Below are 14,440 nucleotides of genomic sequence, written 5' to 3'. Positions count from 1 at the left end.
CAATACTAAGCGCAGATGAGATTGAGGAGTATTACTAACTGCTCTTGGAGTACAAAGACGTCTTTGCGTGGAACTACAAGGAAATGCTCGACTTTGACCCTACCATTACCGTGCATCGTCTAGAGTCAAGCCTGGAACGCGATCAATAAAGCAAACTCAAATACGTTATTAATCCGAACTCATCCACAAATTAAGGCCGAGATTAACAAGCTAATCAAAGCAGGCTTCATTCGAGAGGTGTAATACCCTAAGTGGATCTTTAACATAGTCATTGTCCTTAAAAAATGTGGACAAATACGTATTTGTGTAGACTTCCAACACCTCAATGACGCTTGCCCAAAGGATGACTTTCCCTTGCCAATGATTGAAATCATGGTGGACACAACCACTGGCCACAAAGCGCTATCATTCATGGATGGCTCTTCTGGGTGAATCAAATTCACATGGCTCCTGAAGACAAGGAACTAACAGCCTTCCGCACCCCAAAAGGTATCTATTGCTACAAGGTAATGCCCTTTGGTTTGAAGAACGCTGGAGCCACATATCAACGCGCCATGTAGAAGATCTTCAAAGACATGCTACACAAAAATGTAGAATGTTACGTAGATGACATAGCTATCAAGACCAAAAAGAGATCTGATCACTTGAAGGATTTACGAATGGTGTTCAACAAACTACGACACTACAACCATAAGATGAACCCGTTAAAATGTGCATTTTGAGTCACCTCTAGGAAATTCCTAGGCTTTATTATCAAGCATTGTGGCATTGAAGTGGACCAGTTAAAGATTAAGGCCATTCAAAGCATGCCCGAGCTAAGGAATCTACACGAGCCAAAAAGTCTACAAGGACGACTTGTGTTTATAAAACGCTTCATCTCCAACCTTGTCGGACGCTGTCAACCCTTTAGTCGACTTATGAAGAATGACACTCCATTCGTGTGGGATGACGTCTACCGCAATGCCTTAGAAAACATAAAAAGGTACCTAGCAAGCCCACATGTCTTAAGAGCTCCCATGTCTGAAAAGTCGTTCATCTTGTACATTGCTGCACAAGAAAGTTTTATTGGAGCACTCTTAGCTCAAGAAAATGAAGACCAAAAGGAAATAGCACTCTACTACCTAAGTAGAACCCTCATTGAGGCCGAGCTCAACTACACCCCAATCAAGAAGATGTGACTTGCCTTAGTCTTTATTGTCCAAAAGTTCAGACACTACATGCATGCTTACACCATCCACTTGGTTGCCAAAGCTGACTTAGTCAAATACGTCATGTCCAAGCCAGTTTTGACGGGGCGACTAGCAAAATGGGCATTGCTTCTCAATTAGTACAAGATCATCTACATTTTTGCAACCAAGTAGAACCCTCATTGGGGCTGAGCTCAACTACACCCTAATCAAGAAGATGTGACTTGCCTTAGTCTTTACTATCCAAAAGTTCAAACACTACATGCATGCTTACACCATCCACTTGGTTGCCAAAGCTGACTCAGTCAAATACATCATGTCCAAGCCAGTTTTGATGGGGCGACTAGCAAAATGGGCATTGCCTCTCAATTAGTACAAGATCATCTACATTTTTGCTGAAGCCATTAAGGGACAAACGCTAGCAGACTTCCTTGCCAATTGGAAAATCTCAGATAACTTGCCTGACGATGAGATGTTCTACGTCGACATTTTCCCTGCATAGACAATGTTCTTCGACGGATTCGCACGAGCAGACGGAGCGAGGGCAAAAGTAGTATTTATGTTACCACAAAGACAAATACTACCCTATTCCTTTCGGCTAAACAAGCTATGCTCCAACAACGTCGCTAAATACTAAGCGTTAATTATTGGACCCCAAATGATGGTCGACATGGAAATCACAACACTAGAAATGTATGGCGACTTCAAGCTCATAATCAATCAACTCTTGACTGATTATGAAGTGAGGAAATATGATCTCATCCCATACTTCCAGTTAGCAACTCAACTTCTCCAAAAGTTCAAGGTCGTGATGCTAGAACCTGTGCCAAGAAAAGAAAATCAAATGGCAGACACTTTGGCTAACTTAGCCTCAAGTATGGCGCTAGGAGAAGACGAAGCTACAGACATGCCAGTTTGCCAAAGATGGGTGATCCCGCCCGTCATTGAAAAGCTACTAGATTATACAAATGTCATCTCAGTACTTCCAGTCAACATTGAAGAATGGAGACAGCCACTGATCGACTACTTGGAGCATGGAAAGCTTTCGGATGATCCTAAACACCACTCTGAAATACGTCGACGAACACCTCGCTTCCTCTACTACAAAATAACACTCTACTGACGCTTTTTTGAAGGTGTACTTCTAAGATGCTTAGTTAATGAAGAAGGTAATCAAGCCATGGAAGAAGCACATTTAGGAGTATGAGGAACGCATCAATCTGGACCAAAGCTGCACTTCCAGCTCAAAACGATGGGCTACTACTGGCTAAGCATGGTGAAGGATTGCCTGGAACATGCCAAAAGGTACCAAGCCTGCCAATTCCACGCCAACTTCATACATAAACCACTTGAGCCATTACACTTTACGATTGCTTTATGGCCATTTGATACGTGGGGATTGGACGTCGTATGACCAATCACACCAAAGTCGTATGCTGGAGAAACCTACACCTTAGCTGTAATAAACTAATTCTCCAAGTGGGATGAAGTCGTACCCTTAAGGGAAGTCAAGAAGGAAAATGTCATATGTTTCATCAAAGAGCATATCATCTATCGATATGGTGTGCCTCACTACATCATCACCAATAAGGGGAAACAGTTCTCTAATCGACTCGTGGATGAGCTCTGCGAGAAATACAAGTTCAAGCAGCACAAGTCTTCCATATATCATGCTCCAGCCAACGGTCTTGTAGAAACATTCAACAAAATGCTATGCAACCTCCTAAAGAAGGTGATTGGCCGAACAAAGAGAAACTGGCACGAAAGAATAAGCGAAGCACATTAGGCATATAGGACAACACACAGGACTTTTACCCAAGCTATGCTTTATTCTTACGTATATAGCGTGGAAGTTATTCTGCCACTCGAAAGTCAAATCCCCTCACTAAAGATGGCCATACAATAAGGTTTAACTGAAGAGGAAAACGCAAAGCTGCAACTTCAAGAGTTGGAAGCACTCGACCAAATAAGGCTCGAAGCTCAACAACAACTGGAATGCTACCAAGCACGGTTCCAAGGCGTTTAACAAGAAGGTCTGCCCAAGGTCTTTCCAAAATTGAGATCCTGTCTTGGCATTACGAATGCCCGTCATCACAACTCACAAAACAAAAAGCAAGTTCACATCAAAGTGGCATGGACTTTACGTAATACAAGAGGTCTACACTAATGGTGCCTACTTAATCATGGTAGAAAATGGCTTGAAGATCGGCCGCATTAATGGCAGATTCTTAAAGCGCTACAACCCCTAAGGCAAACACTCAATGCTCCTCGCCTGCATGAGCCTAAACTGCAAATGGCACAACAGTCCTCACTTGCATGAGTCCAAATTGTAAACGGCACCAAATGACACACAACGCTCCATGTTTGCACGAGCTTAAAAGGCGACACCCAACACTCTTGGCCCGCAAGAGCATAAACTATGTACGGCAAAACAAAAACAAAAAAAAATCACCATCAAAATCACCAAAACCCATCACTTCCTTGAACTATGTCATAACTTGATCCCTTATCAAACGAGGGTATGCAGGCAACTTGAAACTTCAAAAACTTCAAGTACAGTCACATCATCAACAAAAATACAAACACTTTGAAGAATAAAGAGCAAATTCAAAATGTGAATACTTTATTTCTTTAAAGGAAGAATTTGGCTACCAAGCCTTATTACAAAAAGAGCAAAAGCAAAAAAAGCCTAAAGTACAAAAGATGGAAGACACAGCTAGAAAGCTATGTCCTAAAAATCACTATGACGATCTTCAAGCAAGCCTTCCAAAATGTTCAAAGTCTCTACATCGGTGGGAGACAAGGTGGGCACTTCCATGGTCGCACATTTCCCTTGCTCTAGGCGTGAAATCTCCTCCTGATGCTGAGAAAATATGGCTTCTTGCTCCGAGAGAACACCTTGAAAGATGGATAAAGATGACGTCGTCTTTAGGGAGAACAAACTTTCAAAGCCAATAAGCTAAGCAAGCGGCTAAGTAAGATTCTTCCATGTGCTTTGACTCTACGCCAAGTTTGTCAAACACTTTCAAATCAGCAGAAACGTGGTGTTCAGTTGAACCAATAACACTTGACGGATCCAAGTCTCCCTTCGGCTTCATCGTTATGTTATGGCCACTTTTCTTTGAAGGTCTCTTGTACTTCATGGAACCTCGATACCAAAATCGGATCCATAAAGACATCTTCAAGCTACTCCCAGTAAAACTCAACATAGGCAGCTTCCCCAGTAGTCGACAAGGCACTACTCCAAGTCACGGTTCCACTGCAGATGCGATCACTAAGAAGCTCAAACGAAGTTGGTGAATTATCACGAACATATGTGAAAGGTTCAAAACTAGAACCTTCGATGTACATGCCTTCTTCTTCGTAGTTGATTAACCAAAGTCCATCACCTCCCAAGGCTCTTCAGAAGACCATCACCTCCCAAGACTCTTTTACAGGAAAAACAAGTGCCTTAGGTCCAGTCAATGACGCACAAAGCTTCAACGTCGTTCCCTTATCTCGCGAATCATCTTCCTTCATGAGAATGGTGATGGTATTGTTCTTGAAACACTTGAAAAATACCATGGCTACAACAAAACAAACAAGGCAACATAAGCAAGATTAGGGCACGACAAGAAAAGAAAAGAAAGAAAAAAATTTCTTTTTGCTTCGCCAAAAAAAAAGGCATACGAAACTAACCTCGTGAGCATCAAATGATGATGTTGATGAAGTCGCAACGATGAAAGAAATCAACTACAAAGCTTGATCGAGCACAGCAAAGTAAGCAGCTCCAAGCAGCGGCAAAGGGTAAGCCAACGTCACCACCAAGGATAGTTATGACCAAAAGGCACTACACAACATAAAAACGTTGCAGTCTTTTGCATAACCCCACAAGGTAAAAGTGACGCATTGCAACAAGTTCCAAGCAGCAACTGCAAGGCACGGCAACGGCAGTAACGGCAAAAGGCACTACTACGTCACCACCGAGGAAAGTTGTGACCAAAAGGCACTACACAGCATAAAAACGTTGCAGTCTTTTGCACTACCCTTATGGTAAAAGTGACGCATGACAACAAGCTCCAAGCAACAACAACATGCACAACAAGCACAGCAGCAAAGAAAACCCACGAATCCAAGCAACTACAAAGTGCATGGCAAGAGGAGTTGTGTTGTGAAGAAAAATATACACCCAATTGTCCTATATATAGGGGTTAATTGCTTCCTAATGCTATAAAGGAAATACATACCCGAATAGAAAAAGGAAAATCAAAACAAGGAAGCACATTCCCACCAAGCAAATTCCAAGCAAAATGGCAAGTTACAGCCAATCTGTGCAAGCATGACGTTTTTGGTGATAATTCAACTTTCCGGAAGAGTCTTGATGCAAGGCTAATTGGAGAAGGAAGCTAAGTGGCTGAGGATCATTGTGTCCGAATTTCATAATTTTCCCTAAAGCCAAACATTCTAGTTTTCAAAATCATTCCAGCAGAAGTTTCTTTCCAGTCAGGATTGCACATAGGAAAATGCAAAGTTGAAGCCCTTCTTGATTTTTCCTAGTGGCATGCGACATATGCCTGGAAAGATAAGGGATAAACATACGTTTCCCATATTTTTACAGAATTTTCCAGAAGAGCAATCAACCTCAGACTAGGCGTGCAAATCAGATGACATGTTTCCCAAAACTTAAAAAAGGAAAGGAGAAATACCTCTTTGCCGTGGGGAATCAAAAGGGGTAAGAAAAATACTCTTCCAAAATCCTTTCTTGCTATGGAAATAAAAATAAGAAACAAAAAAAAAAAAAAAAAAAAAGCATTCCCTCCCTTGCCGTGGGAAATCACAAAGGGAAGCAAAAAGTACTTCTCCTTGCCGTGGGAAATTCAAAACAAGAAACAAAATCCCCTTCCTTGCCGTGGCGAAAGAAAAGAGGAAAGAAAAAAATTTTCCTTGTCGTGGAATCAAAAGAAGAAAGGAAAAAAAATCCCTCATTCATGCCATGGGAAATCAAAACAAGAAACAAATTTTTCCCCCTTGCCGTGGGAAGGAAAGAAAAAGGGGAAAGTGGAAAAATGCACATCCTACTCACCCAAGGATAAGCATTATATATTTCGAAAATCTTGAATGAAATCACAAAAGCTTTCCAACACTTTGAAGGAAGTCACGTTCATTACCAGAATTGAAGGGGATTCCTAAGGAAACATTTTTTTTTTTCCTACAACCACAACGAAAAATTCAAAATGCGTCGAATGCATTTTGTCAAAGATTATGGGAAATCAAATACACACAATAAGTATGTGCTAATTTATCCATTTTCAAAATTTCTTTCAAGATCAAGCCTCTACAGCCCTTGAAGAAAAACTTTCATTCCAATTCAAGAACAAGCCTCAACGGCCCTTGACGAAATCCATCACTTCATTCAAGATCAAGCCTCTACAGCCCTTGAAGAAAAATTTCATTTCATTCAAGATCAAGCCCCAATGGCCCTTGAAGAAATGTTTCGCCTTGAGAAGCCTATAAATACAAGGTCCTCCTACAAGCATAGAGGTTGGAAAAATCTCTACACAAAAGAACCTCTGCAAAATCTTTGAAGACTAATACGCTACCAAAGCTCTCTTCAAAGAACGTTCAACCAAAGCTGAAGCTTTATCTCGACCAAAGTCGAAGCACTTCCTTGAAGAATCGACAAGCACTCGTGCCGATTCCTTCAAGACTTTGTTGCAAGCTTCTAAACTTGTAGGAATGTTCGTTTCAAGATCAAGTCTCCAAGACCCTTGAAGCAACAAAATCCCACATCAAACATTACCTTTGTTGCACCATTTGAGGTGAAGATCATCCACGCGTTGTCTTCAAGCTCAAAACTTGGAGCAATCGTTCAACCATTCGTCCGAGATCAAGTCATCGTGATCCTTGGATCAACAATCACACATCTACATCAAATTTGAAGACTGAATCAGAGGAAAAGTTGTAAACATAGATTGTAGCCTACAAATTCAAATCAATACAAATCTACTTTGTGCACATGTTCTCGTTTCATTCGATATAGAATTTTCATATTTACAAGATTATTTTAGTAAATGTCTTATAATCTAGTAAGACTGCTACACACTATGTATGCACAAGGTTTGGACACAAGGTGCATATTTAGTCTCAGGCCATTACTCGAGTTGGGCTAATAAAAGTGTGTACGTGTTTGAATAAAGATTGTGTTCAGTGAACGCGATTGATATAGTGTTGTTGCACGAAGTATTACTTATCAAGCAAATAACTCTAAATAACAATTATGCAAATTAGTCCTTTGGCCTAAGACATCATGGTTGTCGTATGGATATTATGGTAACTTTGTTACATATGTCATGCCCTAGGCTATCAAGTTGTTATGTTCAAGCCACCCTTATCCATATTGACATGTGAATGTACAATAAGGAGTCTCTAGCTTTCTATATATGAAAGTAGAATACTCTACAACATGATCAAAGAATCATATAGGTCAAAGATCTTAAAGGGAGTTTGTGTTTACGAATAATTTTGTCGCTTCCACTCTTAATATGTGCTTGCATGTTTATAATCTTGCTTAACTTGTACATGCATAAATAATAGTTTTTGAAAATTTTAATCCTCACCCTTAACAAATCCTTTCATTTACATCTCCAAATTTTAGTCCACTAAATGAAAATTAGTTTTTAAGTTGCAAATTTACCATTTCAAAATAATTTTCATCTCCCATTCAAATTGCTCTAACGCTATGTTTGGATGAGGGAAATAAATTTGAAATTTGGATAAAAGTCATAATTTATAAATTGACATGCACCAATTTCCTTGTTTGGATTCATAAACATAGAATTTTCAGAATTTTTGTGTGAAAAAAAAAATTGAAATTTGGGACCTCCAACTTTCAAGTTTAAATTTCATAGAAATAGTTGTATTTCCAAATAGTTGTGAGTGAGGGTTAAAAAAAATTAAAAAACCATGAGTGTCCTTTGCCCACCACTACCACATGTCACCACCCAACACCATTACCACCGTTGTTGCCGCCACCACTCACTATCATCACCATTGTCACTATCCACCACCCACCATCTCAACCATAATCATTGCCGCCACCACCACAGCATGTCGTTGTCACAACTGCCGTTATCGTCGCCCACATCACCGTCAGCTACACCACCACCCACTACTATCACAGCCGTTACCACTACCATTACCATTATTAGCACATCTCCTAATTACAAGCTATCATTTATATATTAATGACATTATATACATTAAATTATGTATTTTAAATTTATTGTTCGTTTAGTTAGGTCAAATAATCAATTCACAAATTTTAGAAAATAAAATTTTGTCATTTCAATTTTTGTCATTTTAAATTTTTTTTAGTAATTTTAAATGTACTCTTCCAAATGTAGTGTAAGTCAAACTAAATAATGAAAAACGAAAAGCCTCAAATGTCAAAATGGCCCTTGTGTTATAGTCATTTGGCCAATTTAGTCCTGTGTTTTTAATTTAGCCACTTTAGTCCTCGTGTTTATGTCTGCTAGCCAATTAAGAACATTCCATCCAATTTTTGTTAAAATAATTATAAATATATTATAACATCTTATAAAAATAGATAATTTTATTTATTTTTTAAATCAAATATGAATAAGTTTGTAATAGTTTATGAATAATTTAAAAGATATTGGATATAATGTCCTTAATTGGTTCTCAAAGATAAATACGAGGACCAAATTGGCCAAAATGAAAACAAGAGAACTAAATTGACCACATGACTAAAGCATAGGGACCATTTTGACATTTAAGCCAAATGAAAAAAATTGCATTTGGTGTATACTTGAGTTGTTGGCTCGGCTATACTTTGGCTTGGCTGTGGTGGCGCTCTACATTATTGCTAGCCTATCACATTTTAACAATGTTTTTTTAATAATTAATTTTTTTGTACAATTTTTTTTTTTAATAATTAGTACCTCATAATAGGCTAGCAATAATGTGATTCAATTAGTTGTTCATTGAATATTATTTTCTCTATTTTTAAACACATTCAAAACATCTTAAGAGGCATATAATGCCAGTTATAAAAAAGGTCTTTTGCAGGCAGATAATAATGTAATTAAATTAATTGTCAAAATATTTTTTTTATTTTTAACAAATGATATTATCTACACTAGGAGGAAGGAGGGTGGGCTTAGCTTTACAATGGGCTAGCAATAATGCGATTCAATCAATTGTTTATTAAATATTATTTTCTCTATTCTTAATATAAATTCAGCAGAGATCGATTTTATTATGTGAATTCAGCTGCTTTAATTTGTTTATGAGGGGTTTCTTCTAGCATGCTCTAAGATTATTCATTTACTTCTAATATTTGACTTTCCTTTTGTCAATTTACGCATATAAATACATTTAAAACGTGTAAGTCTAGCGTAGCATGCCATGATTCAAAAAATACGCGCGTGCATGAAGGTTAGTATAATATATATAGGAAAGTAATGTAAATGTAAGGGTTCATACATCATAGGGAACGTTTCATGCTTCATGGTCATTGAAAATATGTAACTTTATTTTATGAGAACATGATTGGCAAAAAACAATTGAGTCTTTGAATTTGTAGAAGATCCTTATCGGAAGCCAGAATTGCATCTCCAATGTGTTGTATCATGTTCAACATAGAAAAATTAAATTGAATCAATAACATGTAGATCAATTCAATAAAATAATAAATTAATCATAAAAAGAATAATTAAAACGTAACTCTCCCCAAGAAGATGAACAAACTTTTTTTAGCGCAACATCAAGAGTGTGTTGATAACGTGTTGTAGGGTCTATTTCATTGAGGAATTATAGAGAGGTGCATCAAGCATAGAGAGAGAATTAAGTGAATTCTGAGTTGTGTTTACTCGCCCCCATTGTGCCTTATTTATAGTACTAGGAAATGTTAACTTTTTACCCTAACATGATTACAACTCTATTAGGATACCATCTATTCCACAAGGATATTCAAGATAACATAGTTTTTACACAATTACATTCCTAAACCATTAGGACTGCAACAGAAAATAAAATTTCATTATTTCAAATTTTGTCGTTTTAATTTTTTTTGTAAATTTTTTTTAACAAACGATATTATCTACACTAGGGGATGGGGGAGGGCTGAACCTCATATTAGGCTAATAATAATGTGGTTCAAACTTGCATTGGACGAGAATTGAATCCAAGGCCTCTTACTTACAAGTGAAGAGAAACACCAGTAGACTATAGTACTAAGTGACATTTTTTTTAATAATTTTAAATGTACTTTGTTGTAGGCCAAATTTACTAAATCATATAAAGGATAGAGAGAAGAGGGGTGCGGCAATAGTAGAGAAAAAGAAAGAGATGTGTAATTGTGATGTGTGTTCTATTCCACCCCATTGTGCCTTTATTTATAGTAGTAGGAAAGGTTAATTCATTTTCCTAATAGGATTACAACTCTAATAGGATAATATCTAACCCTAGATAATATTACCAGATATTCCTAGATACACCAAGATTTACACAATCACATATCTATTGAGTCTGTATTTAACTCAAATAAATGGCACATCAGGTCTTCAGTGATGAAGTAAGTACAGTTGATGAAGTAAGTACAGTTGATGAAGTCACCAGCATAATGAGCGAATGCCAGTCTCAAAACAACGGAAGATTGCATAAAAGGTAAAACTCACAAAACCTCGCTATGGTAAAACCCAAGGTAAGAGAAAAACTGATAGACTAAGGAGAAAAGTGAGAAGTTGCATTAAGTCAAAACTAAACGTCTTCTGGACGCAAGTAGAAGAACTTATAAGGGTATGACCAGCCCAGGATGGGTGCCTCGTCAAAACCTAGCTAGGTAGCAAAGATCCAATGGGAAAATGCTCATAATCAAAGGAAAAAAGAGTACATTAAGATCAAGTGAGTATACTTTTGGATACTCTCCCTGAGTTTGACAGAACTTCCAAATGAGAACTATAAGCATTGCATATGAATAGTTAGGCATATCAATTCCTTGGACAAGCTTCTGGAAGGTTGACTTTGGTAGTAACATCGTGAGATGTCGGCAAAGTTGTCTGGGATCGGCTTGCATGACTTCAATCTCCTGATGCTTTGCTAATGTAGATGTAGACGCAATATGTCTTAGTGTTGTCTTCGTTGATGTATCATGTCTTGGTCGGGTTGATACATGCAGCATAGTCTTCATGGATCGTCGTTAGGACTCAACGATGGACGAAAACAGCAAGTACTTTGAATATGCTCAACAAGAGCTCTCAACTATGTCTCACATGTGGAGAAGTGAGGTGAGGTGAGTCTTGGAATGTTTCGAAGATTTCGCAGCTAAGGTCATATCGTGGATCTCCAAGATATTGCAGTATCCCTAATGGTAAAGACATAACCATTCAGGGACATGCCTTGTGCGGGTTTGATAAGTAACCAATGTCAACACAACAAACAAGACAAGCATCATTCCGAGGATCACGGGGGTTGGATCTGCTCAGGATGCGTTGGGATTTTTCCAAATCCGTAGTACCTTCAGGGTAGCAGAAAAACATCTTCAATACCAATTTAGTGGTTGTGTGTAGGTGCGGTGCTGCATCTTTATTAATAAATCAACAGCGAAAGAGATGTCGTGTCTAATGCAATGAGCTAAGTACAACAAAGCGCAAAGTTGAACTCAGGTCTGTAACTTTAGATTTCATAACCTCTTCAAGGGTTTCATTTGCTTATAGCGTATGGAAAATCATTGGTATTCTCAAAGGTAACACCTTCGGGGTGTAGTTCAACTGGTAGACCAAAGTACTGTCAGAACAACGCTTGAACTTCATGTTAAAGCATAAACGAGTTTTACCAAGATCATTTATCTCAAATTCCGTCTTCAGGTGTGAGACAGTTTTCTGAAACTCTTCTAGAGTCTTAGTGAGATTCATGTCATTGACATAAACTGTAACTCTAGCAATTCGAAAAAAGACTTTATAGTTTAACACGTATACGCATTTATTCATATCCCTGATTAATCAAATAATCACTTTGAAGGGTATACCACATCCGTCATATTGTTTCAATCCACAAGTGAACACCTCAAACAAGTTGAGAGGGTGTTCCGTGGTTTAGAACTATTTGAACCAGTCCATGTAATTCTTCAAGAACTTACATGTAAATCTCCGTATCAATATCCCAATAGAGAAACACTAACCACATTTGTAATGATGCAATCAATCACAGGGCGTTTAAGAAAAACCTTGTGTCGTAAGGCATGCATTATATCGCACTATTTCATTCATCTCATTACAAATCCTTTCTCACTTGTAACACAAAAGGGTTACCTTAGGCAGTGTAGGAAAGATAGGTCCAAACACATTTTGGTAAGGAATTTTAACTTGGATTGTAATTTCAGTTGTCCAATTAGTTCTATGTTGTCATTAATCAATGGAACACGGTTTGATATCGTCACTTTTCATTTATGTCGGTAGCTACCATATAAGTGAAAACATCATCGATGATAATCTCATTCCAATTCCATTATCTTATCCAAACTAGTATACTGGACCAAGAATTTCAAGCCTTGGGAGTAATCTGGATTAATCTCATGAGATGGAAATGATTTGAGACATCGATATTCCTTTTCTAGGGAAGTGAATCCTATGAACCGAGTGATCTATCATACTTCAGGCCAAGATAGATTGATTGGCTATCCACAGGTGTACCGGACCATCCAACAAGGGAGACACATCCTTCAAGGATGTTGACTCAATGTTTGTTAAGTACATTTATCCTTGTAGGCATGTTTGCAGCTGGTATATGATCTCATTACTTTAGTTAGATTAGAGGAATGTGTCTAGAACAACATTTTGAAAGTTAGAATTCATCACACTTGTTTATCACACTTGTGCAGTACGGGGATCGAGATGAGACATAATGGGCAACATCCACACAATTTCGATCCATTCTACTGAAACAATGACGTTCTTTGATAGGAGCATATTCATGCGACTTAAATGGCTTGTTCTCGTGCATTTACGTTATGTTTCTCTCGTTATTTTAGTCCTTTATGCTTCTTTTGTGTGTTTTCAGGTTCTAAGGGCCTAGGGAGCAAGAAAGTGCATTTTGAGGCCATTTGGAGCATTTTTGGGCATGGATTGGATAGCTTATCCATGGAGCCAAGAGGATGGACGAATTTGAAGGCCTTGTATGCACTTGAAGACACAAAACAATGGCTCTAGCCCAATCAAACACATTATGCCATACAAACCAACCTATTTTAGGCCCATTCTATGTACTTAAACCCTAGCCCTTTAAACTAATTCATTTATCACTTATCAAACCATTCACTTATCACTCACCACATATCATTCACTTATCACTTAACATATCATTCATTTATTTCACTTCCATACTCCTCTTAATTCCACATGCATTCTCACACATGCACATCATTCACTCACATTTCCACCATTCATTCTTTATTCCTTTCCAAACATCTCACATGCATTTCCACCTTCCTACTTCATCATTTCACCACATTCTCCCTCTTTAACTCACATGCATTCATCATAATTCACAACACAAAACAACTTCATTGCCGTGGGTTCCCATTTCCTTTCCAAACATCTCACATGCATTTCTTCATTATTTCCTAACCCTACATGCATTATTTATTGCATCTTCACATGCATTCACACACACTTTACACATTCAAACCGTGAGCTCCCATTCCTATATGCCATTTTCAGATTTCCACCCACTAACCTAGTCATCAACACATGCACTTCCACCTTTCATCCACAATGATTCATGATTCATTCACTTTGCATCCTTTAAATCACATACTTTTCCATCATTAATTAGCCACTTGCATCTTAAACAAACAACCATATGTTCCCTCCACTACTCCTATAAATACCCTTGCATTCATTCATTCAATTCATATCTCATATTTCCATTCACAACACTTCACACAACACAAATACACATCCATTGCCGCAATTCCCCTTCCATTTTCTGTGCAGTTTTTCTCCTTCATTGCAGCCACTATCCAACCACTTCCCATCCCTCCAAAACACTTCACATAATCCCCAAAGCTCACCTTAGACCTTGTGCTACAACAACGAAGAAGAGAAGAGTGCCTAAACGTTCATACAATTCAAGTTGAGTTGTTGGAATGTTTAGGTGTTTCTTTGATTTCAATGTTTAAATTCAATTTTCTTTGTTTTGTAATGGAAGAGAAGAGTGCCTAAACGTTCATACAATTCAGTTTGAGTTGTTGGAAT

The 14,440-nt window shown here is 38.0% G+C and overlaps 1 protein-coding gene across 1 annotated transcript; it reads left to right on the top strand.

The window, feature by feature from the left end:
* Positions 1-1,857: 1,857 nt before the first annotated feature.
* On the top strand, positions 1,858-2,310 carry LOC137747932 (uncharacterized). Its single transcript, XM_068488055.1, has one exon. The coding sequence runs from the start codon at positions 1,858-1,860 to the stop codon at positions 2,308-2,310; it is 453 nt and encodes a 150-aa protein (XP_068344156.1).
* The last annotated feature ends 12,130 nt before the right edge of the window (positions 2,311-14,440 follow it).

Source organism: Pyrus communis, chromosome 10, assembly GCF_963583255.1.
Source record: "Pyrus communis chromosome 10, drPyrComm1.1, whole genome shotgun sequence".
NCBI classification, from domain to species: domain Eukaryota; kingdom Viridiplantae; phylum Streptophyta; class Magnoliopsida; order Rosales; family Rosaceae; genus Pyrus; species Pyrus communis.
This window is presented reverse-complemented; position numbering and strand designations above follow the sequence as displayed.